This window comes from Simochromis diagramma, unplaced genomic scaffold, assembly GCF_900408965.1.
Source record: "Simochromis diagramma unplaced genomic scaffold, fSimDia1.1 OVJJ01000304.1, whole genome shotgun sequence".
In the NCBI taxonomy this organism is placed as follows: Eukaryota; Metazoa; Chordata; class Actinopteri; order Cichliformes; family Cichlidae; genus Simochromis; species Simochromis diagramma.
The window spans coordinates 1,326,579-1,337,498 of record NW_024387030.1 but is presented as its reverse complement, the minus strand read 5'-3'; the positions used below and the strand labels follow the sequence as shown (position 1 = coordinate 1,337,498).

General features: G+C 41.8%; 1 protein-coding gene across 3 annotated transcripts in view; it reads right to left on the bottom strand.

The window, feature by feature from the left end:
• Window positions 1–47: 47 nt before the first annotated feature.
• Window positions 48–10,920, bottom strand: part of rock2a (rho-associated, coiled-coil containing protein kinase 2a) — a 42,932-nt gene continuing 32,059 nt past the window's right edge. The window contains exons 16-33 of one of the 3 annotated variants that reach the window (XR_005697291.1): window positions 10,573–10,679; window positions 9,724–9,883; window positions 9,364–9,524; window positions 8,997–9,181; window positions 8,830–8,899; window positions 7,725–7,828; window positions 7,354–7,540; window positions 7,024–7,117; window positions 6,842–6,936; window positions 6,514–6,705; window positions 6,236–6,404; window positions 5,339–5,409; window positions 5,165–5,253; window positions 4,983–5,061; window positions 4,608–4,875; window positions 4,272–4,485; window positions 3,168–3,308; window positions 48–1,833 (exon numbers count right to left, since the gene is read on the bottom strand). Coding sequence is in view for 2 of the 3 variants with exons in the window: in XM_040041733.1 (XP_039897667.1) it covers window positions 1,830–1,833; window positions 3,255–3,308; window positions 4,272–4,485; window positions 4,608–4,875; window positions 4,983–5,061; window positions 5,165–5,253; window positions 5,339–5,409; window positions 6,236–6,404; window positions 6,514–6,705; window positions 6,842–6,936; window positions 7,024–7,117; window positions 7,354–7,540; window positions 7,725–7,828; window positions 8,830–8,899; window positions 8,997–9,181; window positions 9,364–9,524; window positions 9,724–9,883; window positions 10,573–10,679 (2,303 nt within the window). In the remaining variant the exon portion in view is untranslated. The remainder of the gene's footprint in view (window positions 1,834–3,167; window positions 3,309–4,271; window positions 4,486–4,607; window positions 4,876–4,982; window positions 5,062–5,164; window positions 5,254–5,338; window positions 5,410–6,235; window positions 6,405–6,513; window positions 6,706–6,841; window positions 6,937–7,023; window positions 7,118–7,353; window positions 7,541–7,724; window positions 7,829–8,829; window positions 8,900–8,996; window positions 9,182–9,363; window positions 9,525–9,723; window positions 9,884–10,572; window positions 10,680–10,920) is intronic. The other 2 variants (XM_040041733.1, XM_040041734.1) reach the window with 2 other exon arrangements.

Genomic DNA, 10,920 nt, shown 5'->3' with positions numbered 1-10,920 from the left:
ACAAACAAAAACAAAACAAAACAGTGGAATAAAATCAAAAATATCAATTTGTCACAATTTATATTTATTATACAAAACTGCTTACTATTTAATATTTTTTTGTGGCACATTTTTATTTTGGCACTTTTGGTTCACCATGGTTGTACACCTCTGCAAAATGACAACGTCTAACATTTTTAAAACAGAAAAATGATCCAAAACCAGAAGGCACATCCATGTCTTTATTGTTGAAGTGGTTATTATCATAGAGCTGTTTGATAGCAAACATGCAATCTGGATGTAGAGCCCTTAAATACAAAGTGGACAAGGCTGTATAAATAATATAATGTGCACTGTATGGCATGTAAAATATATACTGTGTATATTTATATGTATAAAACATGCTTCTTGGTTAAAGGAGAGTGCACATACACACACACACACACACACACACACACACACTCAGTTTACTCTCCACCTGCTAACTAAGTCACATACATACGACAATGTGCCCAAACTCAGAGTTTGGTTTCCTTTAATACAAAAATAAGGACAAACACTTTTAGAAAAAACTTCAATGGAATAGTGCTGCTCAGTATTTCCACTCATGGGTTCAGGATATGATTGGATACCTTCATTAATTCGGCTTCTTATTGGTTAACTTCCCTCATTTTCACTTTTGGTACTGACTAAAAATGACTAGGCATGTGGGTGAAAAAGCAAACGCATGCAAGTTCACTCAGAGTAGTTTGTGATGAAAGGCGCGGCTTCAGTCAAGTATACTTGGATAATACAATGCCTGTGTGTCGTCTCTGGTGAAGCCCAGATGTACATTCAAAAACAACAGAAGGAGCCGAGCTCGGATCAGAAAGCATTAACGGTGCACCCCTTTGAATTCAGTAAACATTAACCCTCAGAACTGACAGTGCAGGTTTGCAGAGATTATGGGATCGTGAGGACTTCATGTCTTAATCTAATGCCATTTCAAGCAGGATTCTGTTCCCTTTGTAGTCGTTTGACGTCAAACCCATGATTCAGCGTGTGCATGAGTCAGAAATCTGAATAAGAGGCACTCGGAGAATTATTTGCTCATATCCGAGAGGAAGCTGGGCTTCATTTGCTGCCTTAATGACTTTCCATGAAGTCACAGCTCATTTGGTTCCTAAGTACCTTATTCAAGATTCCCCATGGACACGCACCTGAAAGCAGAGCTGTGAAAAGCAAGAAGCTACAATCATGTTAAAGAGTTTGAAAGTACAGACACCATAAGCCAACAAAAATACAGACTCTTCTGAGTGTAGTGTTCCCCCATTAAACCCTTCATATTGTTCACAATCATTAAACACAAGATTGTCTTTTTTTCTTTTGGCCATGAGAATCCTCAAAGGTGGTGTGGAGGAGGTTTCCTGCTGGCTGCTTCAATCAGACAGAGAACTGTCTGTCCTGGAGAGAACTGTTAAGGTAAGTGTTCCCCTGTTCTTGTCAGCCTTGGTCAGGCTCATAAGAGCTATCCTCCATTGTGTGGGAGCCGAACAAGCTACTCCAGCATCCAAGAGCTGCACAAGTGCTCTCGCCAAGGACCCAGGAGAGGACTTGGGTTATATGTTTATGAGACGCCCAGCTTGCTGTAAAGACGGCAGATGCTGAGGTGAGCTTGCTAAGTGGCTTGGAAACAAGCTGAATAAAAATGGAAAACGCCAGACTTGGTAACTCTCGCAGGCTGAAACGGGACAGGGTGGAGTGGGCAGTGGAGAAACCAGTCCAGTGTGCTGATCTGCAAACGGAGCTTTGTGATCTTAGGAAGAAACTCTTCCCACCACCTCGTCGATGCACCACACTCCCGGGCAAGGTTAACTGGAGGGAGAGAGAGAAACAGATGCAAGTTAATCTCAGCAAATATGCAGCGAGATGTCAGGAAGATTAAAAGATTGGGCTGTGATTTGAATGGAACAGCGAAGGCATTATTTCATACAATTACCAAATCAAGGACCTGGCTGATTTTCAGACCGAATGTAAGAAGCTGCATTTTTAATCGTTACCCTACATTTATTTTATCTCAGCAAAAAACTCAAATGATTTAAAAGTCTTTTTAGTAAACAAACTGGCTAAGCATGCATTAGTCCTACCAAGATATACAATGATCCATATACAATGATCCTAATTTGGATTTTAAGCAAGTCCTATGTCCACAGACTGTATATAAAAGATGGAAATGGCCACCAAGCAGAACATTTCAGCCATTGCCATCTTGTTTTTTTTTTATTATTATTATTTTCTTTATACATTTTATGATTTAAGGGTGAAGATACTCCACGCTCATCCTGTGACGAACTGTCAGTCACAAGATGGTCTTACCCTAAACCAGTATATTTAACTAAATTGAGTAACATGCTGTAATAAATGAAACCACTGATTTGATCCATAAGTTCACCAAAAAAAGTGCTGATTGAGGTGTTCGCGCGAGCTTTAGTAATTTTCTCTGCTGGCCATGAGACAGACGGCAAGTCAATTCTGAATTAATTTCTATGAAGAGCATCTGCATGATTTTGGTCCTGAAAACCTTTTGGTTTCTTACTGTCGTCCACTGCACAGCCTGTGTGGAGAGCAAAAGAGGTTTGCTCCAAATTAATTTCAGTTCATTCCAGTTTATCTGCATTTGTAGACACTGCCTGGAACATGAGAAATGAAAAATCTTGGCTTGGATTTCTTCTAACTAAACCGGACATCCCAACAAATTGTCCAAAATTCCAAGAGGCCAAATCGGCAGACTAGCTGATGTGGTTCCAAGATTGGCTTCGCTTCTCAGGTCATCATATTTTATTCAGTCTGAGGACAGATCAACATTAAATAATCTAAAGTCTGCGCGGGAATACAGCAGCGAATTGTTCAAGCGATTCGCAGCCGAGTGCTGCCTCGCTAAAACTTGAATTTTTTCAGCCGTGAGAAAAAGTCATGTCTTATCTCTTGTTGTGTGAGAAAGGACAACTTCAGACAAACCTGAGAACTTATTCTCCTGAGTTTATGTGTCAATTTATTTTTGTCCAGTTCAAAACACCCAGTGCCCAAGTGATCCCAACTCTTAGAAGAGCAAATCCACCCAAACTACGTGGCTCAAGGTCCATAATACAGAGTATATTCACCACCTGCACCACCTCAGAGTGACACCCAAAACAAACAAACATACACACACTGAGAAGTTGAGATGTTTACAGGGAAACATCTGGTCAAAAGAAGAACAAGGAGGAGGAGGAGAAGGAAGGAGCTGTCATTTGTACCAGGTACTGCTGGAATCTTCTCGCTTTATTTTGAAGCCATTTGACCTGCGAGGGCTGAGGTCAGACATTTTTAAAGTTTTTTTTTTAAAATGGCACTGCACAGCACACATTGCACACAGTGTTACCAAATGTGGTGATCAGAAATGTATAGAGGAACAGTCATCATCTATATCATCCAACGCCCAGTGCCAGTCCTGGAGACTGGAGTCCTCCAATCTGAAAGGGGAGATTAGTTTTCATGGCCGTGTAATCGTTACTGCACACAACTCCAGTCTGTTCTGTGGGGTTGTATGAGGGCAAATCCTGAGACATAGAACTGGACTGGACCAGGACAGACAATGACAACAGTTCCTCAACTTCTGCAGGACACGCATTGTACATAAAGAACAAAGCTTCACAGGTTAACACCTCAATACACCTTAAAAAGAGTTCTTACCAAAGCTGAATAATCAATACGCTAATTTTTGTCCTTCAAGATCATCAGTCGCTTTTTTAAGATTGCTTGTTGAAGTTGCATTTGTAGCCTGTGCACATGATGTGCTGTTTTGACAAGAGTGGATGAGATATAATGTGCCTTCAGTGCACTGAAGGCACTTTATTACAAGTGGTCAGAACGGGACTTTCAGTCAGTGATTTTAAAGCAAGAGTTGCCTAAAGGTTTTTTTTGTGGTCAGTCAGCAGGCCATTATGGAGAAACAGTCATATTAATTGTGACACACAACACTCAAAATGCAGAATATATACTAAATACTATAAATAAATATTAAACTTTCTGGATGTAGTATGTTAATCAAATACACAAAAATTTCAGTTTTGAGGCTTTTTAGTCAGCCTGCATTATATCGGTCACTCCACTCACACTGTATGTACCTCAAATCATTAGAAATCTAGCCTGCAGATCCATAAACTGTTATTTGTTTACCTCCTGCACACCACTTTAACTGTCGTAGCTCACATAGATGAATCCAAAATCACACCTATAGGTGTCTATTACATAAAATCAGCTTTTTAGTCTACCTGCTCTTGCTGGTGGGGAGCTGTCGACTGGGCCTCCTCATGGACTGGCTGGGCTGAACCTTCATGGAGGTCCGCGGTGAGGAGCGTGCGAACTGTTCTGGGTGTGGAGGCTTTTTGGGAATCTTCTTGACCAACCGGCTCACCCACTTCTGCTGCTCCTCCTGGGACACGGCGAGCAGGAGCAGGTTCTTGGCTGTAGAAATGTCGTAGTTCACTGGGTGGTAGAAGAGAAGAGAAATGTTCAGTAACACTCCAATTCACAAACATTTAAAAAAAACCACCAACTGTAAGTAAGATCGAAATACAGCTTTCATAGAAACAACAGGAGCGTCCTACCTTTACAGGGAGCGATGATCTCCTCCTTCTTGTCCATGTGGTCCTTGTGGCACTTGATGTGGCAGCGCCGGCACTCCAGAGCAGGGGGCGGCTTGAACATGTTCCACAGTGGCTTTGTGCAGGCCTCACAGTTGGTGGGGAAGTGGTAGAGGGTGGGAATGAACTCGTGGCCTTTGTGGCAGACGTAATTGGACTTTTCTCCAATGGGATGCGGCTCCACGGGAAACTCTGGCTCCTTTTTGCTTTCACCTTCATTGGCATAAAGAATCTGGAGAGCAGAAAGAGGACATATCTAACTTTTTCAGCCTTCAACAACTCTTTAAACAATCAACATGCTCAAAGAAATAGAACATTTTCAGTAGAGCTAGGGCAGACCTGGAATATCCTGGGAATTTCTTTGGAGTCAGCTCGATACACATCTGTCTGAGTAACAGGTCTCACATGGAAGAGTTTACTGTGTGACAGAAGGGAGTGTTATTTTCTGTTTAAAGCATAGAACGTGTTAATACAAACTGAGCTGTTTTCTTTGCAGAGGTGCCTTCAGGTGTCATACTCACTCTATATCGAGCACCATGTTGGGGATGGACTGCTCTTTGTCTTGCTCGCTGTTGTAGAAAAGAATCTTCTTGCTGCTTACTACAACGTACTGCATTGACAGGACAGAGGTGGTAAGAAAAAAAGGTCACACACTGTTTTGCAGGGTCAAAGCAGTCTCAATGGTTTAGTCCTACCTTTCGCTCCCATCCAAACTTCTTGGTATTGTTTCTGACGGGGAGAGACAGCCAGCCCTCGAGCCTCATTTCTAAGGGCAGAAAGAGAATTCAGATTATTATGGTTTGGTTTGAAGAAATCAACAAAATCACATCACATTAAAGTGAAATATTCTAGTCAGACATTATGCACCTTTATAAAAATGCTCTACTTGAGCATTTAAGCACTTTATATAACACGCCTCATTCCCCCATTCTCTTTTTTCTACATCTAAGTGATTTGTATCCAACCTCCACACACATTCACACTCTGATGAAAGTATTCGAGAACAACTCAGGGTTCAGAATGTTGCCAAAGGATGCTTTGGCATGCGCGCTGGAGCAGCCAGGGATCAAATCACCAATCGTCATTAATCTGTGCATAACACACTAATGATAAAATGACTGTATTGGGATTGAAAGTACTTAACTTGAGCTGAATTATAGCGTCTTTCTTCTGAAACTTTCGGAAATTAGGGTTATTCCATTACTCTGACCTGGCATTTTCACACAGGGACAAACAATGCATGTTTTCTGATTTCCAGATGTTTGTGTGGGAAAAGTCCAGTAGAACAACAGTTTCTGAAATACGCAGACCTGGCACCAACAACCACGCCACGTTCAAAGTCACTCAAATGACCTTTCTTCCGATGCTTTGTTTGAACAGGTCGTCTTAACCGTGTCTACATACCTCAGTGCACTTAGCTGTTGCCTTGTGATTGTAGGATTAAAGGCATAATTGAGCAGGTGCACTTTGTGACGTAGCCAGTGAACGTAAACATTGTACAAGAAGATGTTTGTAAGTGACCTTAAACCTTAAAGCTGTGGTGAAGACAAACTGTCAGAAATACTTTCTTTGTTTAGTGACTGAGCTCTTACCTGTGTACGCATCATCAGCATCAAACTCGGGCCCGCTGCTGACGCTGGCAGAGTCCATCGACTGAACACTGAGCGTCTGCAGGAGATTTCTCAGCTGCTCGATGTCACTGTCCTTACTGTCCAGAGCCATCTGCAGCTCAATGCGCATCTGGCTCTCATCCGCCAGTTGCTATAGATTAAAATGAGAAGAAATAACATATTGTAAGTGTCGTAGTCAGAGATACAGCAGCAGAGTGTCGTTTCACTGCAGGGGAAAGAAAACCCAGCTGTTCACTTACTGCTTGCATTTCGTTGATCTCCTTCTGATATTTGATGATGGTGCTGTTCAGCTTTTCCTTCTCTGACCTGAGCTCAAGCTGCAGCTTCCTGTTCTCCTTCTCCTTTCGCCGCATGTCTGTGTCGTTACCACGGCGGCTGCCTCCACCACGCACTTCCTTCCTGTTCATGATCTCTGCCAGCTTATTGACGGCCTGCGGATGGGGATAAGATTCAATCTTAACTTAAGAAAAATGATGGGAAAAAATGTAAATTTTGCCCATGAAGGGGAGGATTAGTCTTGAAAGTCTGTCTCTTCATCTTGTGAGTTACTGCTTTAAAAACACCGACCTGGGTTTTTAGCGTCCTCTCGCACTGCAGCTGCTTCTCAAATGCCTGCTTCATCTGGCTTATCTGCTGCTCCCAGTCCTTCGACTTCTCAGTTTCTGAAGAGAACAAAAAAAAAAAAAAAAATTATGTACCCAGACCAAAATATATAATTCTTGTAATAAACATTTAAATGTTCTAATTACCCTCTATTGCCTCCTTCAGTTTGTTGTTCAGTTCCTCCTTCTCATTGGCCAGATTGGCGACATCACTCGTCAGGGTCCTATTAGCTTCTTCCAGCTGCAATGGACAGCAAATACTTTCATATCTGCTCTTTTGTGGAACTATAAACTCAACCTAATCTCACACTATTTTCAGAGCATATTTATTGGGCTTGAGATGCACTGCATTTACACGTCGTGATACTTCCAGGACTGTGGCGAGTTATTCTATTTAACAGCCTTTAAACGTCTAACGATACAAAGACTTTCACCTCAACTCGATCGTCTTCATTTCACGCAAACTCAAAAACTCACAGAGCTGATGGTGATGTCCTTCTCGGAGAGCTCCTGGCGATGGCGAGCCATCATCTCCTTCAGTTCCAGCTCCTTCATTATCTTCTCCTTCTCGAGGTCGGAGTACTGCTCCTCAGCGATGGAGCGCGCCAGCTGCTCCGAGTCAGCCTTTGTCAGAGTGATCTCCAGCTGTGCTGCCAAAGAGTCCCTGAGAGGAATAAAAAGAAACGCAAGCCTGAGCAACCAACCACACAAACCACACGAGTCTCTTATTGGAGATAAATGAACCGAGCCTTACATTCATCATCACCGTTTTTCTGCTAATCATTTTTCGAAGATTAAAGTGGATGAATTTATTTCAAATTATATCTTCAAACTGAAAAACCTCTCACCTCTCCTCCTGCAGCTCCTGCAGAGACTGCTGCACTTCTTTGTAGAGTTTGTTCCTCTCCTCACATTCCTCCTTCAGCTCACGAACCTGGGTCTTATAGAGAGTCTGGAGAAAAGGTAACAGGTCAAATACGGCCCATACTTAATACATCAACAACAAAACTCTAGATAACTCTTTAATGCAGAAATCTCCAATGGGAGGGCTAGAGAGGTGAGAAAGTTTCCTAACAACAAGCTGCTCCTCCTGACTGATAATGAACATGGTAAAGGAAAGAATCACTCAGGCTTCATGTTGCATACACACTTTGATACATACTGTTGACATTGTACAAAAACATTAGCTAATGGATGCCCATTGAAGACTTCACCATCATTCAGCTCTTGGAAATGCATAACATACATTAGCTACAGAAATACAAGGAACCCTCTGATTTTAACAGCCTACGTTCCCATAGAATAAGACCATTTGTGCTACGGTTTATTTACTTTATTTTCTAAGTGCATTATGGAAAATACATTACTTGTTATCCTATATCATCTTTAAACATTACTGGATTATTACGCTTGAACTAGGAAATAACAGCAATGCATTACAATATGGGAAGATGTCACTCCAGTGTAATATAGCTGACTGTTATTTGACAGTATAGTCTGGAGCAGCCCCTGTAGCTCTACTCTATAAATATCAAAGCACCTCTATATTGTGGACGTAAGAATTGCTAGACCCCTACACACACAACTGAAACATTTAGTGAGTTGCCTTTACAATGAGTTAAGCTCTAGCTTGGACTTCAACTGTAGCGCTAAACAATTCAGAGCACCTGCAGTTATAGGCAGCAGAGTTGGAATGAGTCTCTGACTCACAGGCAGCTGAATATTTTAAAAACTGCCACAGCAGCGCCCTGATCAGGCTGAAAGGAGTGAAACACAACGTGGACACGGCAGGGAAAAGCTGTTTAGCCAGAAGGGGAGAGGGGACTATTCAGTAGCAAATCAATCAGCAGTTTTTGCCGCTCAGTCAGATGAATGAAACTATAAAAAGCCTAAAATGCCAAATGAAAGAGTCTTCATTTTCCATCCACATCTGTGATCAGATATCAGACTTACTGAGAAATACTGCTCAGCCTCTAACTGGTCTTGTAACTCCTTCATTTGTCCATCTGTGTCCTGTCTTTCTCTGTGAAAAGAAAAATGAGTCGATGATTCATAATCTGACCGCATAAGGAGCCTGCAGTGTGCCTGCTGGGAAAGTGCTACAACAAAATGAAACTTACTTGCGCAGCTCCTGGTTCTGCTTCTCCAAGCTGCGCTTAATATCCAGCAGGTGATTCGTTTCCTGCTTGAGCTGCTTCTCGGAGGTTTTCAGAGCACTGAGCTGCTGGTTTTGAGCCTTCAGGTCGTTCTGAGTCAGGTTACGCTTCTGGGTCTCCTGCTCGATCTTCAGTGTCAGGTTCTTCACCTGAAAGAACAAAATGAATTTAATAAAAGTTTTTTACTCGCATCAGCTCTTTTTTCATTATCCTTCTATCCAATTTCAGATATGACACTCTTTACATTAGCTGCTGAAGTAGCTCCTGTTGGTGACATTTGACAGCTAAACCCAAACTTCACTGGTCTCCTGTGCAGAACAGAAACGCTCACCTCCTCAGTAAGGTGATCCTTGTGTCTGCGCAGCTCGTCTAGCTTCTGCAGGGCCTGTTTGTTGTCACAGTCCATCATGCTGCTCTGCTTCTCCAGCTCTAGTATTCTGTTCTCCAGCCGCAGTTTGGCAGCTCGCTCCTCTGCCAGCTTCTGCTCCAACTCTGAATGAGAGTTATTCACTTATATTATTTAATTTCCCTTGTGAAAAGTTAAATCAATAAAATTTCTCATTCTGTACATCTTGTTGCAATCTGTGAACTCAGAGCTGTCGATCAGCCCCAAATTATATAGCTCGAACCCTGAACTCGGTACAAACTGTGAAAGAACAACCTCGTGGAAACAAAAGATCAGAGCCCTTACCCTTCATGGACTCTGACTTGGCGCCCTCGATGGTGACCTTGATCTTGCTCTTGTCTGCCAGCATTGCTCTGGTGGCCTTATGAGAGGCCTCCTCCTGTTCCAGCTCCTGCTGCAGCACCTTCAGCTTGTAGGTCAAATCGATCTCCTTGTTGCTCTTCTCCTGTAGAAAACGCACACAGAGATGTCACATCCAGAGCAAAATCTAGTCAGAAGATTTTACACCAAACGCTTTGAGACCAAGCCCAGAAAGTTGTGTCACTACATGGTGGTTCACATTTATATGTATATTCTAAGGAAGTGCAGTTAGAAATACTCAGTAAATCAATAAGTACACAGTTTCTGAAACAGGTCGGTTACAGTGCTGCAATAAATTAGGCCTTTCTTCTCCATTTCTCTAAGATATTTTAAAGTCAAAAAGCAGGCAGTTATGCAATTTTTAATATTAATCTATGAAAACAAAACAAAGCAAATACTTTGTATTAATCTTCCCGTGTCGACTGGAGTTGTGATTAAAGGTTTGGCAGTCTTTTAAAATAATTATTTGGCCTACAGTGGGTTTGAGTTTGAAAATAGCTGCTGTAAATCAATTATTTGTCACTTTAATCAAAACAAAAGACTTTCCCGATTACTTTAATAAAATAATAATTTCTCACTGATGTCAAATGACCTGGAACAAACAGTCCAATCATGCTGTCCTCAAATCCAGATGCAGATGTTTCCAAGAAACACTATGATACTACTTTTAACATAACTTTTACTTAATTTGGATCACACGTAAGGCTCAAGTCAAATTTCCAGGAACTGCATCTCAAAGCAAAAAATGTTTCCAGTCAGGATTTTGTGATTTACCTTCTCCAGATCAGTGAGTTTCTCTTGAAGCTGCCTCTTCTCAGTCTCAGCTTTGGATAAAGCCTGTTTCTGCTGACGGGCCTCCTCTTCCAGGCCAGAAATGCGTCCTGCAAGATAAGCCCGCGAGAGTCCTCAGAGTTACATTTCACGTACAGATCACATAAAGCTTAACCCAACAGCACACTATGGCAAATGGTAAATGGCCTGTATTTGTATAGCGCTTTACTTGGTCCCTAAGGACCCCAAAGCCTATAAACTTACACAGTCGTCAAGAATCTTTATTTCCATTTTCAATACATTATTCCTGTCTCAACTTGTATACATAAGTCCTTTAATCCTTCTTAACGT